The sequence below is a fragment of the Sapajus apella genome, unplaced genomic scaffold (assembly GCF_009761245.1).
Source record: "Sapajus apella isolate SASKATOON/1434 unplaced genomic scaffold, GSC_monkey_1.0 scaffold52, whole genome shotgun sequence".
NCBI classification, from domain to species: Eukaryota; Metazoa; Chordata; class Mammalia; order Primates; family Cebidae; genus Sapajus; species Sapajus apella.
The window spans coordinates 15,155,521-15,180,106 of NW_022436992.1; the positions used below are offsets into that span (position 1 = coordinate 15,155,521).

General features: G+C 39.4%; 1 protein-coding gene across 3 annotated transcripts in view; it reads left to right on the forward strand.

The window, feature by feature from the left end:
- ANAPC1 (anaphase promoting complex subunit 1) overlaps positions 1 to 24,586 on the forward strand; it is a 114,440-nt gene that overhangs the window by 17,617 nt on the left and 72,237 nt on the right. For all 3 annotated transcript variants that reach the window (XM_032243687.1, XM_032243688.1, XM_032243689.1), the window contains 9 exons: positions 402 to 622; positions 2,060 to 2,269; positions 5,927 to 6,022; positions 7,425 to 7,515; positions 7,639 to 7,704; positions 14,335 to 14,469; positions 17,972 to 18,112; positions 18,638 to 18,698; positions 21,228 to 21,415. In XM_032243687.1, coding sequence (XP_032099578.1) covers positions 402 to 622; positions 2,060 to 2,269; positions 5,927 to 6,022; positions 7,425 to 7,515; positions 7,639 to 7,704; positions 14,335 to 14,469; positions 17,972 to 18,112; positions 18,638 to 18,698; positions 21,228 to 21,415 — 1,209 coding nt within the window. The remainder of the gene's footprint in view (positions 1 to 401; positions 623 to 2,059; positions 2,270 to 5,926; positions 6,023 to 7,424; positions 7,516 to 7,638; positions 7,705 to 14,334; positions 14,470 to 17,971; positions 18,113 to 18,637; positions 18,699 to 21,227; positions 21,416 to 24,586) is intronic.

Here is a 24,586-nt window from a genome sequence, read left to right on the forward strand (position 1 = left end):
CCCAGGCTGAAGTATAGTGGCACAATCATAGTTCACTGTATCCTTGAACTCCTGGGCTCAAGTGATCCTGGTGCCTCAGCCTTTTGAGTAGCTAGGACTACAAGTGTGTACCACCACTTCCACCTAATTTTTAAATTTTTGTAGAGAAGGGGTCTTGCTGTGTTGCCCAGGCTGGTCTCGAACTCCTTGGCTCAAGCAGTCCTCTTGCCTCACCCGCCCAAAGTGCTGGGATTATCGATGTGAGCCGTAGCACGTGACCTCATTTGTGAGATAGATTGAGCTTCTTAGGAAAGAAAAAATATTGCGTCTTTAGTAACTGACTTCAACTTGCATACTTACAAAGAAATTGCTGTTTTGTTCTAATTATTGTCTTTTTTTCCTCCTCTTTATTTTGACTTAAGGAAGAGAATGTTGTTTTAAAGTTCTCTGAGCAGGGGGGAACCCCACAGAATATGGCCACTAGCAGCTCCCTCACAGCACATCTCAGAAGCCTCTCCAAAGGAGATTCCCCTGTGACTTCACCTTTCCAGAATTACTCCTCCATTCACAGCCAAAGTCGCTCAACCTCATCACCTAGTCTACATTCTCGCTCACCTTCAATTTCCAACATGGCAGCTCTAAGGTAGAAGGATTTCCTGGTTTTTCTTTTTAAGCTTTCTCTTTTGTTCTGAAGGATTTAGAATTTCTGTTGACAGCTTTTTTTAGGGGAGATATATTTAAGGGAGATATTTTTTAAGGGAAATAGCCATTTTCCCAGTTGAGCCACTTTTACTAAGATTTCTAAGTTTACTATGTCACTTTCTGTCCTAAGTCATATTTTTTTTTTTTTTTTTTTCCGAGACGGAGTTTCGCTCTTGTTACCCAGGCTGGAGTGCAATGGCGCGATCTCGGCTCACCGCAACCTCCGCCTCCTGGGTTCAGGCAATTCTCCTGCCTCAGCCTCCTCAGTAGCTGGGATTACAGGCACGCGCCACCATGCCTAGCTAATTTTTTGTATTTTTAGTAGAGACAGGGTTTCACCGTGTTGACCAGGATGGTCTCGATCTCTTGACCTCGTGATCCACCCGCCTCGGCCTCCCAAAGTGCTGGGATTACAGGCTTGAGCCACCGCGCCCGGCCTAAGTCATATTTTGAAGCTGCTTCTGCTTGTCCTGAGATTGGTTGCTTCATTTCTACCACTATGTGGACAGCAGTTCGATGAATATTAATTGCCAAAATATTGTGGCACTATTTTGTTTTTGCCTTAATTTATGTTAGTTTTTCTTTTGTTCTTGTTATTTGATATGCAGTTGTATGTATCTCTCTATATAGATACATATTTAAATCACCAGATATTTATATCTGGTGCTACAGGGACATTGGTTGGTTGGTATATATATGTCTCACTATACAGGGACAGTGTTTAGAGCTTTATGAATAATCAGTTCATTTTCCAAAAAAGATGATCTAATTTTTAGTTTTTTTTTTTTTTTTTTTGGTGCCGTGACTCCGATACGAACTAATTTTTATTTTTAAAAGATGAATTTTTCTTTTTTCTATTCTTTTTTTTTTTTTGAGACGGAGTGTCGCTCCGTTGCCCAGGCTAGAGTGCAATGGCATGGTCTTGGCTCACTGCAATCTCCGCCTCCTGGGTTCAAGCGATTCTCCCACCTTAGCCTCCCGAGTAGCTGGGACTACCGGCGCTTGCCACCACACCTGGCTAATTTTTTTGTGTTTTTAGTAGAGACGGGATTTCGCTATCTTGGCCAGGCTGGTGTTGAACTCCTGGCCTCATGATCCACCTGCCTTAGCCTCCCAAAGTGCTGGGATTACAGGCATGAGCCACCGTGCCCAGCCAAGATGAATTTTTCTAATAAGAATTCTAAATCTTTAGAATATGGTAAAGCACATTGACATGAACCATTTAAATAGCAACTCCTTTTTGAAAAGTTTTAATTTCTGACTGGGATTATGCCATGAATGCTCTTCTGTCTGTGGAATTTTGGGAAGTGTCATTGGAGTGTGTGTCATATGAGCCTGCTTTGCTAACTGTGATGTACCCTCTCTGTTTATTTTGCAGTCGTGCTCATTCTCCTGCCTTAGGAGTGCACTCTTTTTCAGGGGTGCAAAGGTTCAACATTTCAAGCCATAATCAATCTCCAAAGAGACACAGTATTTCTCATTCTCCAAATAGTAATTCTAATGGCTCCTTTCTTGCACCAGAAACGGAGCCAATTGTTCCTGAACTGTGTATTGACCATTTGTGGACAGAAACAATGACTAATATAAGGTTTGTTTTATATATTATTATTCAAAGAAAAATGTTGCTAAAAGTCTTGGGAAATATGTGGTATTTTGCCTGAAGTTTCCTTTTAATGTGATCAGTTACTGATATACATAAAAATATATAGAGATATGTATTAAGGTCACCTCAGTTTCAGTAGAGGATGTTAATGATATTAAAGTGATCATAGGCTAGGAGTGGTGGCTCACGCCTGTAATCCTAGCACTTTGGGAGGCTGAGGCAGGTGGATCACTTGAACCTAGGAGTTCAATACCAGCCTGGACCACATTGTGAGACCACGTCTCTACTAAAAATACAAAAATTAGCTGGGTGTGGTAGGGCACACCTGTAATCCCAGCTACTCAGGTGGCTGAGGCAGAATTGCTTGAACCTGAGAGGCGGAGGTTGCGGTGAGATCATGCCACTGCATTCCAGCCTGGGTAACAGAGTGAGACTCTATCTCAAAAAAAAAAAAAGTGATCATAAAATATTATTTTGTCATTTGACATTTCTTCCTTAGTAGTAATAATCTCTCAGATTTCCAGTGTTTTTTGTTCTAGGTGGAAACAACTAATTTCTATCAATGAGGACATTTGGGTGTTTTAGTATGTTTCCTAAGTTTTAGGTTCATGTTAGTTGAGTGCCAGCTTTATTTTTTGGGAAACATAGCTTTGATCTGTGTTCTGGGTGACCTTTCTTCTTTTGTGTTCTCTTTAATTCATGTGTTAATTTAACTGTATACCAATGTATATGCTAGTTAACAATCTAATAACTTACTGTCCCTGTGCTCAAAAGAGGCAGATAGCTGAAGGATGGTGACACAGGAGGGACTACTTTTGCTGGTAGGGCTTTGAAAGATAAATAGGTATTTGCAAGGTAGGTAAGTGGGGAAAGGCCACAGATGGCGGCTGGGATCAGAGGAAAAGTTCTGGTGAGTGTGTGGTGTGTGTGATTTGTGCAGAGGGGAGGGAAAGGGCTAATAAAGAGGAGGCCTCCCAGGTGCAGTGGCTTACACCTGTAATCCCAGCACTTTGGGAGGCTGAGGCGGATGGATGACTTGTGGTCAGGAGTTTAAGACCAGCCTTGCTAACATTGTAAAACCCCATGTCTACTATAAATAAAAAATTAACCAGGTGTGGTGGCATGCATCTGTAGTCCCAGCTACTTTGGAGGCTGAGGTGAGAGAATCATTTGAACCTGGGAGTTGGAGGTTGCAGTGAGCCAAGATCATGCCCTTGCACTCCAGCTTGGGGGACAGAGTGAGACTCTGTCCTCCCTCCCCGCGCTCCCTCCCGCAAAAAAAAAGGAGGAGGCTTGAGAGAGGGATTACTGATTGCCCTTTAGTCCTGGTCTATTTGATGACAGTGGTAAGAGGGCACTTTATAAGTGTGTTGGAAATTCGGGAAAGAGCAGAATAATAAATGTGGAATTGTCAGCTTTTAAGCGGTGATTGAGGTAAGAGAGTTGGATTAGAATTGAAGAATTATTGTATTTAATAAATGTGTGTACATATAGTACATAGGCCTTTTCCTAAGGAGAGAGTTTTAACATTCCTTAGATTCTCAAAGGGATTCATGGTCTCCCAGTAGTTAAAATCCAGTGGTGTAGAATTAGAAGAGGGCTAGGGACTGAAGTTCTGGAAACTTAGGATTTGGGGAGTGAAAAGAGACAAAGCTGCAGCAGAGAGACAAAGCAAAAGAGGTCAGATGGGAGAAGCAGCAGGAAATACAGAACATAAAAAAGAGCATTTCAAGAATACAGAGATGCCAGTATTGCCACATACTGGTGAAGTGTGGCCCTGAGAGTTGAGCCCAGAGAGGAGGTACCTGGGTGGCAGTGGGTTCTCTGGTGACCTTGGCCAGAGCATTTTAAGCTGGGAGGGTGGCAGGGGAAAGTGGGGTAGAAAAAGTAAACGGGGACTGAGAAAATGAACACAGGCATACAGACTATTTTAAGGAGTTTGCCTTTGAATGGGAACGATGATACAAAACTAGAGGGAGTCTTGGTCAAGGAGACTTTTGTTTTTGCTGAAGTATGTTAAAATTAGTTTTTATGACATCTGGCCCAATATTTTCTTTTTCTTTTTTTCTAGACTGGGTCTCACTCCGTTGCCCAGGCTGGAGTGCAGTGGCGCAATCACAACTCGCTGCAGCCTCGGCCTCCTGGGCTCAGGTGATTCTCCCACCTCTGCCTCCCAAGTAGCTGGGACTATAGGCACACACCACCATGCCTGACTAATTTTTTGTAATTTTTGTAGAGATGGGGTTTTGCCATGATGTCCAGGCTGGTCTCAAACTCCTGAGCTCAAGCAGTCTGCCTGCCTCTGCCTCCCAAAGTAATGGGATTACAGGTGTGAGCCACTGTGCCTGGTCCCCAGTATTTCTTATATAACCACAAGCTATCTATTTATTTATTTATTTTCTGAGACAGAGTCTTGCTCTTGTTGTCCAAGCTGGAGTGGAGTGGTGCTATCTTGGCTCACTGCAACCTCTGCCTCTTGGGTTCAAGTGATTATCCTGCCTTAGCCTCCCAAGTAGCTGGGATTACAAGTGCCTGCCACCACGCCTGGCTAATTTTTGTATTTTTAGTAGAGGTGGGGTTTCATCATCTTGTCCAGGCTGGTCTTGAACTTCTGACCTTGTGATCCATCCGCCTTGGCCCCCAAACTCCTATTGGGATTATAGGAGTGAGCTACCGCACTCGACAGTACAAGTTTTATATCCAACCAAATTGACAAGGTTTTTTGTATACTCTAATGTTGAGTTCATTTTATATTTTAAGACTTTTAATGTGAAATAGTTGGCTATATGGAGTATACTCAAGGGAAAGTATTGAAAATACAGAGGAGAGGAAATGATTGATGGAACAAGTAACCAGAAAGGTACACAAGTGCTGAGATTAGCCTTAAGAGAAAGGAGTGAAGGTCGATCACATACATAGGGCAGGAGGTTGAGCTCAAGCCCTAGAGCCTCATTTTGTGTGAAATGGAAGGCAAGTGCATACTTTTAGAGATAATGGAATGGGGGACAGGTAGTCTGAAGAAAGTAAAGATGTGGATACAATGTTGAAGTAGAGACTCTGTTTTATTTCTCATATATAAAATAAAAATGTCTACCATTAAAAATCATTTTTCTTTAACTTGTTTGTAAGTTGAATATATTATAGATTCTTATTTTTTAGATTTATGGGTCTTCTGTAGCACTTTAGAAGGCAAGATTTGGGAATTAGAGATATGATTTCAAAGAGATGTGAATGAAGCCTAATCGGAGAAGGAGAGAGGAGTAGATAGGAGAAATAGCATTATAAAAGATCTGGCCCTTTGAGGGATAGGAATTCAAGTTTGCAGGCATTATTTTATAAGTAGGTGGCTTAGTTTGCATTACTTTACAAGTAGGTAGCTTACTAGTATGTTAATTTAAAAGTTTCCGTAATTGTTAAATTTATTGTAGATTTCCCCAACAAAGCTGTGTAATGAGCTCATAATCAAAGAGCTGAAAGGATCTTAGAGATCATGACGTTTAATTCTTAGAAATGTGTTTGTGTCTTCAAGATTATTGCTTGACCCTAAGTAGTTTTTAGATTTCTTGCAGAATATTTTAATGGTTTCCATGGTAGATTCTTGGACCAGTGCTGACAATTACTTTATTAACATATCTATTATAGAGAGAAAAATTCACAAGCCTCAAAAGTGTTTATTACATCTGACCTATGTGGGCAGAAGTTCTTGTGCTTTTTAGTTGAGTCCCAGCTCCAGTTACGGTAAGTATATTTATTTCCCATTGTTCCTGTATAAGTAACTTAACACTGCTTTTTCCTTTTATTTTCTTTCCTTTTTTTTTTTTGGCTTAAGTAGTTTTATTTAGACATAATTTACATGTCGTAAAATTAACATGTTTCAACTGTACAATGAAATGATTTTTAGTAAATTACAGTGTTATACAGCCATCAACACAACCCAATTTTACAAGATTTCTATCACCATAGAAAGATTTCCTTGTGCTTTTTTGTAGTCAGTCTTGTTCCCATTCCCAGGTTCAGGCAACCATGCAAGGCTTCTGCTTTTATGGATTATTTTTTTCTGGACATTTTTATATATATAATGTGTGTACATATAGTGTAGCTTTTTGTGTTTAGTTTTCATTTAGCATCATGTTTTTTAGGATCCATCATTTTGTAACGTATCTTTATTTCATACCTATTGCTGTGTAATAGTCCTTTGTGTATAGATCTACTACGTTTGTTTATCTGTTCATCTGCTGATGGATTTTTGTTTCCACCTCTTGACTACTGGGAATTATGACAGAATGAACATTTGAGCAAAAGTCTTGAGCAAAAATGTGGACATACGTGATTTTATTTTTCTTTAGTAAATACCTAGGGTTGGGTCATTAGGTTGAATTGTAAATTCATGTTTAACTTTTTAAGAAATCACCAAACTATTTTCCAAATAGCCTACATCATTTTGTATTCCCACCAGCAAAATATGAAGGTTCATGTCTCTTTAACCTTGACATGATTGGATATCGTTACTGTCTTTGATGGTAGTCATTCTAGTAGTTGTGAAGTGGTTTTAATTTACTTTTCTCCAATGGATTCTGATGTTGATCATCTCATTAAGTTATTAGCCAGTCATTTATCTTCTTAGGTAAACTATTCAAATCTTTTACCCATGTATTTACCTTCATATTTTGAAATACTATAGATCACAGGAAGTTACAAAATAGTAAACAGATTCTGTGTACCTTGCATTCTTTTTTCCTCATAGGTAATCTCTTACATAACTATAATACATTATCATAACCAGGAAATAGATCATCTACACATTTTATTTCAAATTTCATCAATTTTATTACTCATTTGTGTGTATATATGGTTCCATGCAGTTTTTTCACATGTGTAGGTGTGTGTAAACACCACCACAATCAAGATACTAAATATCTTTATCTCTTTTGTGTTAACGTTACAGTCTCATACACTATTACCCACTGATCCTAGCAACCACTAATTCCCCATCTTGATAATTTGGCATTTGTGAATGTTATATGCATGGGCTCATACAGTATGTAAACTTTTGAGATTGTCCTTTTCTGTTCAGCATAATATTGTTGATACCCATACAGGTTGTTTCATGTATCATTTCTTTTTTTATTTGAATATTTAGCTGTGTAAAGTTTCAAGAGAGCAATGATAAAACCCAGCTCATCTTTGGTTCTGTGACCAACATACCGGCAAAGGATGCAGCACCAGTGGAGGTAATGCACATTTCTTGAGAAGTTGAAAATTATTATGCTTCATCAGATTTTTCAGTCAGAAAAATCTGTGAATTTGCTCAGATTGAGAAGTAAAATTTTTGTCTTTTTTCTTTTTTTTTTAAGAAAATAGACACCATGCTAGTTTTGGAAGGCAGTGGAAACCTGGTGCTGTACACAGGAGTGGTTCGGGTAAGCAATAAGTAGCACTTCGTGCGTTTAGCAGGACTTCAGACTGCCTGCATGAATATTTTTAATGTTACTTTAGATTGGTATATTAAATTTGTTACGTTCCTGCCTGCACAGTTTGGCAGAAGAGTTTTGTTAAGAATTGACAATGAAGCTTCCAATTTAGGTGGGTTCTAATTTGGAGGACTGTGCCTCACTGCTATTAATGCATTGGCACTCTAAACCTGTGACAGATGGGAAACCTTCAGTGAGTAGAGGTAGATTGCTTTTTTTTTTTTTTTTTTTAAAGTGGTTTTGAAACTAGAAGTATGGGTACCTTTGGTAAGTACTAAAGTTTCATTATATTAAATGTGGTATATGTTAGCTGTATTTTTTTTGACATTTGTGAAATTTACATAGAGAATATACATTTTACAAATTCAAGTTATGAAATTTAAATACATATACACAATTTGAAGAATAATAATGAAATGAGTATTCATATACCCAGTACTCTGGTTAAGAAGTAGAATATTGCTGGCCGGGCATGGTGGCTCACACCTGTAATCCCAGCATTTTGGGAGGCCGAGGTGGGTGGATCACAAGGTCAGGAGATCGAGACCATCCTGGCCAACATGGTGAAACCCCTGTCTCTACTAAAAATACAAAAAAATTAGCTAGGCGTGCTGGCGCGCGCCTGTAGTCACAGCTACTTGGGAGGCTGAGGCAGGAGAATTGCTTGAATCCGGGAGGCGGAGGTTGCAGTGAGCCAAGGTCGTGCCACTGCACTCCAGCCTGGTACCTGGTGATGGAGTGAGACTCTGTCTCAAAAATAAAATAAAATAAAAAATTAAAAAAGAAATAGAATATTGCCAGTATCCTTATTTTTATTATGTTCTTTTCTGATTGCGTTTCATCTAGACAGAATCCTGACTTCTGTGATAAATCAGTTGTTTGTATTACTAGCTATTATAGTTATGTGTGTATCACCAAATAATGCATTATTTAGTTTTCCTTGTTTTTGAATTTTTTTTTTTTTTTGAGGCAGTGTCTCACTCTGTCGCCCTGGCTGGACTGCAGTGGCATGATCTCGGCTCACTGCAACCTTCTCCTCGTAGTTTCAAGCAATTCTCCTGCCCCAGCCTCCCCAGTAGCTGGGACTACAGGCGCGCCACCACACCCAGTTAATTTTTGTGTTTTTAGTAGAGATGGGTTTTACCATGTTGGCCAGGATTGTCTTGATCTCTTATTCTTGTGATCTGCCCACCTTAGCCTCTCAAAGTGCTGGGATTACAGGCATGAACCACCGTGCCTGGTCTGTGTTTGAATTTTTTTTTTTTTTTTTTTTTTTTTTGAGACAGAGTTTCGCTCTTGTTACCCAGGCTGGAGTGCAATGGCGCGATCTCGGCTCACCGCAACCTCCGCCTCCTGGGTTCAGGCAATTCTCCTGCCTCAACCTCCTGAGTAGCTGGGATTACAGGCACGCGCCACCATGCCCAGCTACTGTTTTTGTATTTTTAGTAGAGACGGGGTTTCACCATGTTGACCAGGATGGCCTCGATCTCTTGACCTCGTGATCCACCCGCCTCGGCCTCCCAAAGTGCTGGGATTACAGGCTTGAGCCACCGCGCCCGGCCTGAATTTTTATATAAAAAAAGATACCATGTACTCACCTCTAATGTAGTTATTTTGCTTAACATTATATTTGTTTTAGATTTGTCTGTGTTGATGCATAGTGTTGTTTACTCATTCAGTGTTATGTGTGTATTTAATAGTGTTCCATTGTACCTTGTTTTGTGCTTTGCTTTATTGTACTTCACAGATACTGCATTTTATTTTATAGGTTGAAGGTTTGTGGCAACTTTGTGTTGAGCAAGTCTGTTGGTCTCATTTTTCCAGCAGCATGTGCTCATTTTGTGTCTCTGTTTCATATTTTGATAATTCTTGCAATATTTCAAACCTTTTTGTTATTAATTTATCTGTTATGGTGATCTGTGATCCGTGGTCTTTGATGTTACTATTGGAATTCTCTGGGGGCACTATGAACCGCACCCGTGTAAGACGAGGAACTTAATTGATAAATGTTAAGTGTGCTCTGCCTGCCCGTTTGACCTGTCCTTTCTGTCACTCTCCCTCTCCTGCCTCACTCTGTCCTGAGACAAAGCAATATTGAAATTAGGCCAGTTAGTAACGATGTAATGGCCTCTAAGTTTTCAAGTGAAAGGAAGAATCACAAGTTGCTCACTTTAAATCAAAAACTAGAAATGATTAAGCTTAGTGAGGAAGGCATGTTGAAAGCCAAGATAGATTGAGAGCCAGACCGCTTGTGCAAAAGAGTCAGCTTGTGCATGCACAGGAAAAGTTCCCAAAGGAAATTAAAAGTACTATTTCAGTGAACGTGCAACTGGAACAGGCTTATTGCTGATATGAAGAAAGTTTTAGTGTCTGGATAGACAATAAAACAAGCCATAACATTCCCTTATGCTGAAGATGAATCCACAGCATGGCCCTAACTCTCTTCAATTCTGTGACGGCTGAGAAAAGTGAAGAAGCTGCAGAAGAAAAGTTGTAAGCTAACAGAGGTTGGTTCTTGTGGTTTGAGGGAAAAAACCATCTCCATAACACAAAAGTGCAAGGTGAAGCAGCATGTGCTGATCCAGAAGCCGCTAAGCTAATTGTCGCAGGTGGCTACACTAAACAGATTTTCAGTATGGATGAAGTAGCTTTCTGTTGGAAGAAGATGCCATCTAGGACTGTCATAACCTGAGAGAAGTCAGTGCCTGGCTTCAAAGGGCAGTCTGACACTCTTGTTAGGGGCTAATGCAGCTGGCTACTTTAATTTGAAGCCAGTGCTTGTTTACCATTCTGAAAATCTTAGGGCCCGTAAGAATTATGCCAAGTCTGCTCTGCCTGGGATCTATAAATGGAGCAACAAAGACTGGATGGCAGCACCTCTGGTTATAGCATGGTTTACTCCATATATTAAGCCCACTGTTGAGACCTATTGCTCAGAAAAAAGATTCTTTTCAAAACATTACTGCTTATTGACATGTACCTGGTCATCTAAGCGCTCTGAGGGAGATGTACAAGGAGATGAATGTTGTTTTCATGCCTGCTGACACATGCAGCCTGTGAATCAGAGTAATTCTGACTTTAGAGTCTTACTATGAAACATCACTTAACTAGAGCTGCCATAGATAGTGATTCCTCTAATGGATATGCCAAAGTCCATTGAAAACCTTCTGGAAAGGATTCACCTTTCTAGATGCCGTTAAGAACATTCATGATTCATGGGAAGAGGACAAAATATCAACATTAACAGGAATTGGGAGTAGGTTGATTCCAACCCTCATGGATGACTTTGAAGGGGCTCAAAACTTCAGTGGAGGAAGTAACTGTAAATGTGGTAAAAATAGCAAGAAAATTCGAATTAGAAGTAGAGCCTGCAGATGTGACTACATTGCCAAAAATCTTATGATCAAATTTGAATAGAATTGCCAAACTTGAACAGAGTTGCCAAAATCTTGTGATCAGACTTAAAGAGTTGCTTCTTCTGGATGAGCGAAGAAAGTAGGAGCATACAGAAAACAAGTATTAAGTGTCACTAGGCCATTTAAATTTAAATCCCACTAGGCTACTAATTAATGGTCTAACACAAATTAACAGAGACTAGCAGAGGGATTAAAAAATATAACCCAATTATATAAGTTGGTCATAAAATGCTTCAAATATAATGACATAGGTAACTTAAAGGATAGAAAAACGATATATTATACAAAGAGTAATCAAAAGATAGCTGGAATTGCTATAAAGTGGGAAAGAAAATGGCAGGAACTGCTGGGTGGGGTGGCTCACTCCTGTAATCCCAAAACTTTAGGTGGCTGAGGCAGGCATATCACTTGAGGTCGGGAGTTCAAGACCAGCCTGACCAACATGGGGAAACTCCCGTCTCTACTAAAAATACAAAATTAGCTGGGCATGGTAGAGCATGCCTGTAATCCCAGCTACTTGGGAGACTGAGGCAGGAGAAATAGCTTGAATCCGGGAGGCAGAGGTTGCGGTGAGCTGAGATCGTGCCATTGCACTCCACCCTGGGCAACAATAGTGAAACTCCATCCCAAAAAAAAAAAAAAAAAAAAAGAAAATGAAAATGACCAGGAACAAAGAGAGACTTCAGTTAAAGGGCCAAACCACCAAGAAGGCACACTTGAGTATTTCATAAATGTCAGTTCATTCCATTTGATTGATAACATTGTTCCTGTCCTCTTCGTCCTTGGCAGTTTCTTTCTTTTTTTTTTTTTTTGATACAGTGTCTCACTCTGTCACTCATGCTGGAGTGCAGTGGTGGGATCACAGCTCACTGCAGCAATGACCTCCTGACTCAAGCAATCCTTCCACCTCAGCCTCCCAAAGTGCTGGAGTATTGCAGAAATGAGCCACTGCACCCAGCCTGGCAAACTTTTTATGTAGGAGTTCAGACAAGTGTTTTAGTCTCTGTGGGCCACATGCAGTCTCTGTTGCATATTTGTCTTCTGGTTTTTTTCCTTAACCTTTTAAGTACGTAAAACCTATTCTTAGCCCACAGACTGTACAAAAACAGGATACAAGCCAGATTTGGTCATGGAACATAGTTTGCTGACCAAGGATCTAAATAGATGGAGAAAAATCATTTGACCAAATTAAATATCTATTTATGATTTCAAAAAAATTCTCAGCAAACTAGGAATAAAAGGGGACTTCCTCAGAGAGATGAGGGACATTCAAAATTTTCACTATGCCCTCTGGTGAGGAGGATGGGAGGGCCATGGCTTTTTTCTTGGTGTTTTCAAGGAGTAGGGCAGGTAGAGTGAAAAGTTTCTGCCCTGGTTGGTCACTCTTTTCCCACCACTTTGGCTAGAAAGAGTAAGGTTTTCTTAGGTCCTGATTTGTCTGTGAACGTTGGCATGTCTGTGTTGCAGGCTCTTTGAAAGCCTGAGGCCTGGTTATGTAAGGAGTCAAAAAAAAAAAAAAAACCTCGGGAATTCATCATTAGGTCATTCCTGGGTCTCAGGTTACTAGCCCATTTGTCTTCTTTTCTTCACTTTTCAGAATCTTCTGTTAGTTGCATTATAAATTTTATTCAGTTTTTTTTTTTCCTTTTTGGTGATTAATGGGGGGAATAGCATGGAATGTGCTTACTCCATCTTTTCATAAATTAGGGGTGTGAGATAGCTTTTAAAAACTTATGTGTAACTAGTTCTCACAGTAATTTTTTTTTAAGCCTAAGGGTTTTATTGTGGCAACTTTTATTATTTTGTTAGCTTTTGAACAGTGTATTAACAAGAATATATATATTGTTAAGACCTCATTTTAGTTCTGAGCATCCCCTTTTTAGTTTTATCAAGTTTTCAGCCTGTACAGATGTGAATTTCTGTTGCGTTTTTCCTAAGTACCTTACAGATAGCCAGAAGAAGGAGTGGTTAGCATGCATTGTCTAGTCATTCTTTTTTTTTTTTTTTTTTTTTTTTGAGATGGAGTTTCACTCTTGTTGCCCAGGCTGGGGTACAGTGGCGTGGTCTTGACTCACTTCAACCTCCATCTCCTGGGTTCAAGCGATTCTCCTCTTGCCTCAGTAGGAGGCAAGTAGCTGGGACTACAGGTGCATGCCACCAGGCCCAGCTAATTTTTGTATTTTTAGTAGAGACGGGTTTCAACATGTTGGCCAGGCTCTTCTTGAACTCCTGACCTCAGGCCATCCACCCACCTCGGCCTCCCAAAGTGCTAGGATTACAGATGTGAGCCACCACGCCTGCTGACTCATTCTTTTATAAAATCAAAGAATTTATTCTAATTTGTATAGAGTTTTTTTTTTGAGGATGAAATAGTTAAGAATTTATGATTGAAGACAGATTGTGTGCTGGAGACAGCAGTTTGAATTAGGTTGGATTTAATTTCTTGAGCATTATCTGACCTTACTTTTTTAGCCTCTGGGGGATAATTGGTGTTCTTTCTCTCAAGGCTTGAGATTTCTATAGTGTTGCCTATAGTTTCTGAAAGCTTAGTGTTCTCACTGTCTTTATGACTAATAAGGTAGAAAAGTACGTAGTGTACAGACTTTTATATAATGTGTTGACTATATTAACAGTCCCCTCCTTGCCTGCAAAAAAGGTCTTCAGTAATGAAGAGAAGGAATTCAGCCAGGAGAAATTATACCAAGGTGTGGGAGGCCTAGGTGGGCAGATCGCTTCAGCACAGAAGTTCAAGACCAGCCTGGACAACATGGTGAAACCCCGTCTCTACCAAAAAATACAAAATTAACCAGGCGTAGTGGCATGTGCCTGTAGTTCCAGCTATTCAGGAGGCTCAGGTGGGAGGATCATTTGAGCCTGGTAGGTTGAAGCTGCGGTGAGCTGAGATCGTGCCACTGTACTCTAGCCAGGGTGAAAGAATGAGATCTTGTCTCAAAAAACAAAAAAAGAAATTATACCAAGGTATTTGCAGTTGGATAGTGGAATTGGATCGATTATTCACATTTGAATTGTTTCCTAGTTGTGTTTGGTGAGCATAAACTTAGAAATATCAAAAGAAATATATGTTTACATTCGTTAACATTTTATTTAAGGATGTGATGCATTAAAGGCAATTTTTTTTTCTACATATTTTTATTGCTTAAAGGTGGGAAAGGTTTTTATTCCTGGACTGCCAGCTCCTTCTCTGACGATGTCCAATACAATGCCTCGGCCCAGTACTCCACTTGATGGCGTCAGTACTCCGAAGCCTCTTAGTAAACTCCTTGGATCATTGGATGAGGTAAGAAATGGACTAGGTGTTGTCAAAAAGTTAACATTTTTTAAAGAAGTTTGGTCAAATATTAGTTCTTTCCATGGTTAACTTAATTTTAGTTAATATTTGGAGAATAAATGTTTTCAAACACAAGTGATTCAGTTAACATACATTGGCCTCCCTTGTGATATGTCTGGTACTTTTCGAAGGTGCTGGAAAGATGGAAGTGTTATATTCTTTTCCATCTAAGGATCTCACAATTGTGTGGATATGATGTACTGTCTGTATAAGAAATTACAATTTAAGAAAGACTCATGACTTACAGATTAGTAAAAGAGAGTACCATAGTAGATTGATTGATGGGAAGATAACATGCAATGGGAGGACATGGCGAAATCAAAGCCTTATCTCTGAGAGACATGTCAGACTTGCTTTGAACCTTGGGGATAAGTAGGATATCTGTATGTAGAAAGGGGCATTCAGGGCAAGGAGGAATCACACAGGCACAGACAGGAAGGCCAGATAATGCAGAACATTTTTAAATGGTTATTTGTATCTTCATCTCCTAGTGCATAAGTTAAGGACTCAACAAAGCTTTAGAATAAATACTTATAAAAGTACAAGTAATCTGTAGGGTGGGGCAGGACAGGGGTTGGATAACCTTTTTTGAACATTTTCTATGTGCTAGGCATTGTTCTCAGTGCTTTATTAGTATTAATTATTTTTTTGGAACAGCTTTATTGAGAAGATATTACTATGATTCTTTTTTTTACAAATGAGATAGAGGTTACAAATGAAATAAACCTAATAAGTGGTCGGACTGGGATTTACACTTACTAATGTGTTCTTAAAGGAAGAAAGGGTTGGGCGCGGTGGCTCACGCCCATAATCCCAGTACTTTGGGAGGCCAAGGCAGGTGGATCATGAGGTCAAGAGATCGAGACCATCCTGGTCAACATGGTAAAACCCTGTCTCTACTAAAAATACAAAAATTAGCTGGGCATGGTGGCGCAAGCCTGTAGTCCCAGCTACTAGGGAGGCTGAGGCAGGAGAATTGCTTGAACCCAGGAGGCGGATGTTGCGGTGAGCCAAGATTGCGCCATTGCACTCCAGCCTGGGTAACAAGAGCAAAACTCTGTCTAAAAAATAAAAAAAGGGAAGAAAGGATGAAAAGGTAGTTTTATTCTGAATGCTATTGCCAGGGGATTACATGATTTTGAGGAAGGAGTTACGAGTTTTTGGATCTGTGTTATAGACAGGTGTATTTTGGGATTAAAGATAAGGAGACCAGTTAGCCTCCAAGCGAGGTTGTCTGTATCAGTGTAAGAAGCATGAAGAGTGTCTGAGTAGAGCAGTATGTGTGGAAAGGAGGGAATAACATGAGAGGCCTTGGGAGGTGGAAATGAGTTTGTCAGCTGATTGGTGTTGTGCTGCTGGGCTTGGGAAAGGTAACGTGGAACCAGGCTCCAAATTCTCTTAACCTGGGAAGGTAGCTGAATTTACCAAGTTAGGAAGCCTTCAAAGGGAAGGTTAGTGCTATCAGTTGTATTTGATAATGTCTGTCTTTAATGTATTTTTAAACATGTGCAACATTGAATTTTCTTCCATTTGCAGAACATTCAGAAGGGGAACTGGAGAAGTGTCAGAATGTTTTGTGTGATTTGGAAGAATTTATTTTATTTTTATTTTTTTATTTTTTTTTTGAGACGGAGTTTCACTCATGTTACCCAGGCTGGAGTGCAATGGCGCAAACTCGGCTCACCGCAACCTCCGCCTCCTGGGTTCAGGCAATTCTCCTGCCTCAGCCTCCTGAGTAGCTGGGATTACAGGCATGTGCCACCGTGCCCAGCTAATTTTTTGTATTTTTAGTAGAGATGGGGTTTCACCATGTTGACCAGGATGGTCTCGATCTCTTGACCTTGTGATCCATCAGCCTCGGCCTCCCAAAGTGCCGGGATTACAGGCTTGAGCCACCGTGCCCGGCCTTCAAGAATTTCTTTTATAATGGAAAATGGTTTCCAACTTTTTTAGAATTCTATAAGCCTGGTAACAGTTATATCTTTTTGATAGGTATGAGGTCACGGAAATGATAGTCTAACACACTGGGTGATGGCTTTTCTACTTCTCTGGCAGATTGTGCTGGTAGGCTTAGAGCCAGGACCAGTGGAGCTGAATTTTTCCTGGTAACTTTTAGAGTAGAATATAGAATATAATAAATACATCTTAGTCTCATTTGTAAGTGTTGACAAAATATTCACTTGGAGATATATAAATTGAATTAAAGGAATAAAAAAAGCGTTGGTGGTCATGAGCGGAGATTTAAGATTGGAAGCATCTGCATGTAGTTAGTAACTAAGATCATTTAAATTTTTTGTTTGCATATCTGCAGTTAAGCAAATAAATGCTTAATATATACATTTTAATGTATATTTATATTTGCATTTAATATAGAAATGCAAATATATTTTTGAATAAATAATTGCTTATAGTGGAAATACTACTAAATGCTGATCTCATTTGTTTGCTTTTTTATTACTGTCCTTTCTTCCTGGGCTCTTAGTGCTTCAGCTGCTTCAATTCACGGTTTAGTCTTTTTTTTTTCTCTTCTGAGATCGTCTTGTTCTGTCGCTCAGGCTGGAGTGCAGTGGTGCGATCTCACCTCACTGCAACCTCTATATCTCGGGTTCAAGTGGTTCTCCTCCCTCAGCCTCACAAATAGCTGGGACTACAGGCCTGCACCACCACACCTAGCTGATTTTTGTATTTTTAGTAGAGATGGGGTTTCACCATGTTGGGCAGGCTGGTTTCCAATTCCTGACCTCAAGTGATCCACCTGTCTTGGCCACCCAAAGTGCTGGGATTACAGGCGTGAGCCACTGTGTCCAGCCCACAGTTTAGTCTTTAGCCCTGTAAGGTTGCTAGCAGTGCTGCTGGCTTCTCCCTCTTAGCTGTGACTTCCTTGCATATTATAAGTTCCTTGTACCACCAACGTTTGCAGATGGCCAGAGCAGGAAAAACAAGGTTCTCTGAGAACATTGGACCCCTCCCTGTAGTTGCCTTCTTTAGGTGAGAATGTTGGCCCGCTTCCTGCAGTTGCCTTCTCCCCTAGATCTTGGTCCCTCAAGTCCAGGTTCCTTCCACAGCTTTCCCACAGCCATCAATCAGATGTTTTCCTTTTACCTACCTTTTCTGGCTTTTTCTATGAGGACCTTGGTTTGCTGGTACTTCATTGTATCTGGAACAAATTTTTTTAAGGAGCTGGGGTCTCGCTGTGTCCCTCTGGCTGGAGTGCAGTGGCTATTCACAGGCTCACTACAGCCTCAAATTCTTAGGCTCAATTGATTCTTCTGCCTCAGTCTTCTGTGTAGCTGGGACTATGCAGGTGTGCGCCACCATGCTTGGCTTGGAGCAGAACATTTTCGAATCATTACATATAATTGTTCATTAGATCATATGCAAAAAAGAAAGTTTCTTTGTCCTTAATTTCTCAGAAAACAATTCATTTGTGTTATATTTATGACTTTTACAGGTTGTTCTGTTGTCCCCAGTTCCAGAACTGAGGGATTCTTCAAAACTTCATGATTCTCTCTATAATGAGGATTGTACTTTCCAACAGCTTGGCACTTACGTTCATTCTGTCAGAGATCCTGTTCATAACAGGGTCACCCTAGTAAGTATAAATATTTGGTAGCTTTCCAAGAGGTGGGCTAGCATTTCAAATTCGACAGAATACAGAATTTTGTCTGAAAAATGACCACAAACATTTCTCATGATTTACAAAATCTGTTGTAATATGTCATTTTTTGGCACTATTTTACCTTTTACTATACAGCAATTCTGCTTGTTTTCTATAGTTTCTGTATTACTAAAAACTTAATGGAAACAAAAGCTTAGTTGAATTGCATATTGATACGATTTTTTTTGTCTTTTCGTTAAATGTCCTCCCTTTGATTATGGTGATTCACTGTCTGTATAAAGATTAGACACTTTTTAGTAAAACAAGCATTTTGGAAAACATTTTGCAAGTAATTACATTTAAAGTTTCTGAAATTTGGAAGTGTTCATTTTTGTTTGGAAAATTGTTTTTCATTTATTTTATTGCTTTGATAGGCAAAGTCTTGTACCAGCTATTTTTAAGACATTTAAGACTTAAAATGCACAGGTTTTACTTACTTCCTCATTTGTTTCCACCTAGGAACTGAGTAATGGCTCCATGGTTAGGATCACTATTCCTGAAATTGCCACCTCTGAGTTAGGTACGATTGAGAAGTTTCATTTATAAGATGTGAAGTAATTGTGATTTACATTAATAATTGGGGTTTTAAACATTGTTTTGGCATTTTTGAAGCCACTGGATCAAGTTCTTAGCTTTGTAGAGGAATTTTAAAGAGCTAGGGAGCACTTTGTAATGTCCACTCTGTGTGTGCTCTAAGGCTGGAGTACAGGTGAAGGATGTGTTAGTTCTGTTCCTCTTGAGATTCTTCTGTTGAATAACACCATGCAGTGCAATAATATATGGACATTCTGGCTGGGCATGGGGCTCACACCTGTAACCCCAGCACTTAGGCAGGCTGAAGTAGGTGGATCGCTTGAGGTTGGGAGTTCAAGACCAGCCTGACCAACATGGTGAAACCCTGTTTCTACTAAAAATATAAACATTAGCCAGGCGTGGTGGCACACATATGTAATCCCAGCTACTCGAGAGTCTGAGGCAGGAGAATTGCTTGAACCCGGGAGGTGGAGGTTGCAGTGAGCTGAGATCATGCCACTGCACTCCAGCCTGGGCAACAGAGCAAGACTGTCTCAAAAAAAAAAAAAAAAAAAAAAAAATCCTGTATAATATAAGGAAGTTTATGACATCTCTTGGTTTCAAATTCTAACTGCCAAAGCAGGACATTGGCAGCTTGTAGACTAGAATGCATTTTTGTTTTAGGAATTTTCATTGAGTAGTAAATGGTATTCCAAGTTGATGTGGAGATTCCTTGCCTTTTAAAAGGTATTTTGTAATCAGAAAGCCAGGTACCAGAAGTATTATAAGCCTAAGCAAAATATATACAAACAAATAATAATGGAGGAAATTAAATAAAAGCAAAAACTCTTACCCCTTTATAGCCAAACATAAACTCCATAGTTAATGCACATAGGTTTATGTACTTTACCTACAAAGGGTTCCCTCACACACTCGTGCAGCATTGGGTTTACACTTACTTTGGATTCAGTTATGACATACTTGGTTATTTGGTATTTTAATATTACTTGCATCTAACCTATGCTGTTTGAGTGTGCACATTGCAAAATGATGGGACAGAGGATGTGTTGCTGAGGATGGGCCCAGTGACATGACAGTGGAAAGGGAAAAAAGAATCCTGGAAGAGAGGATATGTGAGTATAAGCAGTTCAGCGTTGTTTACTACTAAAAGCAGTTTTGGGTCTCTTCACAGTGGTAGCCCTGGCCACTCTGAGGGGCTCATTGTATGACAGTGTAGTGCTATAACTGACATTCATACTGATGGCTTTGAGCCATTGAGAATTGTGTAGGGCCAGGTGTGGTGAGCTCATGCTTGTAATCCCTTCCCTTTGGGAGGCTGAGGTGAGGGAATTACTTGAGGCCAGGAGTTTGAGACCAGCCTGGACAACATAGCAAGATGCTGTCTCTACGAAAAGAAAAATAAAATTAGCCAGGCGTGCTGGCTTGCATCTGTAGTTCTAACTACTTGGGAAGCTGGAGCTGGTAGATCACTTGAGCCCAGGAGTTAGAGGTTACAGTGAGCTATGATTGCACCACTGCATTCCAGCCTGGGGACAGAGGAAGACCCTATTTCCCCTTACCTAAGAAAGAATAATGTAACTTATGTGGTATTAACCCTTAACCCTTTTAAGGCAGAGAGCATGTGAAACATTTTAGAAACTGAGCGATGTCAGAAATAAATAAAAGTCATAAAGCTTCGGTTCATAGGCATGTTTACTCATTTAAAACACCTTGTAATGCTAACCAAGCATTGCTGTTTGTGGATGCATATATTGAATATTATATATTTACTGAAGTATTTAGACAGTATTTTATATAAATGTATAAACATAGAAGTTGTATGTTTTTCATAGTGACTTTGTTTTTTTTGAAATAGAGTTTCACTCTTGTCACCCAGGCTAGAGTTCAATGGCATGGTCTCGGCTCACTGCAACCTCCAACTCCTGTTTCAAGCCATTCTCTTGCCTCAGCCTCCCAAGTAGTTGAGATTATAGGCACCTGTCACCACGCCCAACTAATTTTTGTGTTGTTAGTAGAGATGAGGTTTCACCATGCTGGCCAGGCTGGTCTTGAACTCCTGACCTCAGGTGGTCCACCCACCTTGATCTCCCAAAGTGCTGGGATCACAGGCGTGAACCACCGTGCCTGGCCCATAGTGACCTTTAATTTGTCATCAAGCTAGAACATCTTTAAGAGTGAAAGGGGGAGCAGTTAGTAATTGCTGGGGCAATGGATGGATGTAAATTAGGAATGTCTGTGGCAAACTGGGCTATTTGATCACTTTATTTTGGATCCAAAATTTATGATCAAAAAGCTGTCCTCAGATCTCTTTGAAGCCCTGTTGAGTTCAGTAGTTGGTTTTGGTTTCAGATTTTTGGCTAGGTAATGTTTGCATCTCATTGGCTCTTTAATGACAGTTTTCTTTTCATAATAATTGGACTTTACATAGTAGAAATTAAAAAAAACGTTGTTGTTTAAAGGGTAAAAGCAATGCATGCAGAGTAAGAATACTAAAATTAATCTTTGCTTTTAATAGTACAAACGTGTTTGCAAGCAGTTAAGTTTATCCTGCCAAAAGAAATAGCAGTTCAGATGCTTGTCAAGTGGTACAATGTCCACAGTGCTCCAGGAGGACCCAGTTATCACTCAGAGTGGAATTTATTTGTGACTTGTCTCATGAACCTGATGGGTTATAACACAGATCGCTTAGCATGGACTAGAAATGTAAGTAAATACAATTGTTTTCTTTATGAGTTATTCTGTTAATGTAATGATTGCATAATTGGCAATATAACATTCAGAGTACATAATAGGCATACCATATTGAAAATAATGGAATAATACTAAGGTTTATTATATCTATATAGTATAAATCAAATCTCATTTAATACTTAATATTAACATTTTAGTAGTAATTACTGAGCTTTAGAATGTTAAAGCATATATGACCATGTCTCATTTCACTTTTGTAAAGCCACTGCAAGTTATGCTAGGATTTCTGATAGTTTTGTTTTTATTGATGAAGAAACTAGATCACAAAAAAATCACAGATGTGATTTTTTTAAAAACGACTAGACTGCATTTTCTAACTTTTTGCTTAACATTCTTTTCTGAAGACAAGATTGTCTTTTTACACACATGTTGCTCAGGATCTGAGGAGGACAGTTTGATTTGAGGGGGATTTAAAGTACTTTAGCCTGAGTATCTATTCTGTTAATGGTATAAAGCCTTATCTCTCACCCTCTTCACACAGAAACATCCTTACAGGCCCTTACTAGATTATTTACAAAATCAGCAGAGTGGTGTCTTCAGTATTGGTGATCTCCTTCTAGCTTTGGAGATCACTCCCAGGACAACCTTGCCTGGGTCACTCTGAAAAACAAATTACTCTCGATTATAATTACCCTTTTTCCAGGTAACTCAGCTGTACCATTCTATGTGTTTTAGCCTTATACAGCAAATCCAGTTTTAAAAATTGTTTTTTGTCTCAATTATGAAAGGAAAATTTGGAAAATGGAGGAATTAAGAAAATATACTACTCAGAGATAATGATTCTAAATATTTCATGTCACCTTCTATATAAAAATATCACTGAAAATTTCCCATATCATTAAAAAAATTTTCCAAAAAACCTCCATCATTTCATCATAGTATAGTTTTATCATAATTAACCAATAGCTAATAATTATGCCTTGTGAATTCTTTTTTTCCTTATTATGAGTAATTTATAAACATTGTTTTTCACACAAATCTTTAACCATATGTCTAGTTATTTCCCAAGAATTGAATCTTAGAAGAGACTGCTGGGCCAAGTAATGTTTGGAAAGGGGTTCCCAGGTGACATTCTTACTAGCATCATTTAAAAGTGCCCATTTCACCACAGTGTATATTCGTGGTGTGGTGAACCTTTGCCAGCTTACTGAGAAATTGTATCTTATTTCTGTATAAGTAAATGGGAATGGTTTTTTTCAAAATCACATCAGCTGTTTATAGTTATTTTTTGATTTATATTTCATGTTGTTTACGTTCCAGTCTCTTCTCAGTCCAGTGGCCAAAGTAATCCTGTGTGATAAAGTCAGGTCACGTTAGTCATGCCTCTGCGTAGAATCCCTCAGTGACTTCCCATGTCACTCAGAGTAAAGGCCATATGGGCCTACAAGATGTCATGTGACCCAGCCCTCGCTTACTCTCATTTCTTATGCTTTGCACACATCATCCCAGCCATCTTGATGTTTGCTTGTTCCCTGAGCACTGCCAGGATGTTTCTGCCTATGAGTGTTTGCACATGCTGTTACCTCTATGGAAAATACGTGCTTAGGTCTTTATTCAGATGTCACCTCAGTGCTGCCTGTCCTGTCTCTCTATGTAGAATTATACCTGCCTCCACATCTTTAGTGCCATTTACCTGTTTTATTTTTTTCTTTTCAATTAAATATAGTATATATTTTACTTATTTTGTTTTGTGTCCCTCTTCCCCAAACTAGAATGTAAATTCTAGAAAGGCAAAGATTTTCATTTAGTTTTGTTTATTACTCTCTCTGTCTCCAGAACTATGGTATTGCCTGGCATAGAAGTGTACTCAGTGAATACCGTTTTCCATCTGACTGAGATACTGTTTTTAAGAGTTTATGTCTATTTCAATACGTGAAGGAATGAGAAAAATCTTATGGGAAAATAGGGACAATTTTCTTTCTTTTTTTTTTTTTTTTAAATGGAGCCTTGTTCTGTCACCCAGACTGCAGTGCAGTGGTGCTATCTTGGCTCATTACAACCTTTGCCTCCCAAGTTCAAGCCATTCTTGTGCCTCAACCTCCTGAGTAGCTGGGATTACAGGCATGCACCTCCATACTTGGCCAATTTCTGTGTTTTTAGTAGAGACAGAGTTTTACCATGTTGGCTATGCTGGTTTCAAACTCCTGACCTCAAGTGATCTTCCCGCCTTGGCCTTTCACAGTGTAAGGATTACTAGCATGAGTCACTGCACCTGGCCTTCTTTTCTTATTTAAACAATTGTATCAAAGTGACCTTATCTCCAGTTTTTGTTTTCTTTATTACATGTGAAAAGATTAAGCCTCATAGAAACTGGATTTTTACATTATGAAAAAGCACATCAGCTTTCTTAGTTTTGTATATCATTGTCCTTGGAACTTGTTGATGAGTACAGATTGTTGTGTCCTGTGTTCTCTGGCAGAGAACCTATGCCCCCTCGCGTTTCCATGTTGTGGGGAGGACTGAGCACCTACTGATTTTTTCCTTTGCAAAGAAGGACATGGGTCTTTGACTTACTTGTTGCATGATAATTATGAAGGAAGGAATAAGGAAATAATTCTTGAGGCCAAGTTGCTTTGCCATTTATTTATAGGACTGCATGGTTAAACCTTTGCTGTCTTTTGTCCTCATAGTCAAAGCTCAGGATAAAATGGTCCTCGTTGGCCAATAGTTTTCATTTTGCTTTGTCCGGGTTTATTCTCTTTTTGTTTTCATATATGTAATGTGTAGGAGTTCAGAATTTCTGCCAATGACTAGTTACACAATTTTTGGCATTTCTTTATGCTTTCTTTAATTTGCTGATGTGTTAAATGAGAACACTGGACTGTGCATTGTAGGAATAGTTGCAATTGGGGTTAACTTTTTATGGCTTTTGGGCCGTTCTTTTTTTCATTAGATAAATATTAAATCCCTGTTGTGAGCTAGGCATGATACCAGGTTTCCCACATATACCCTAAACAAGACAGACTGTTCTTCTGGAATTGACTGTCGTGGGGGAGACAAATAAATAATATTTGATACATGTATTATGATAGATGAAGGGTAGAGGTTCGTTGGAGCATATAACAGGGTTGGCTAACCTGAGACACATTGAAAGAATGAAGATTAAACAGATCCATGCATGGC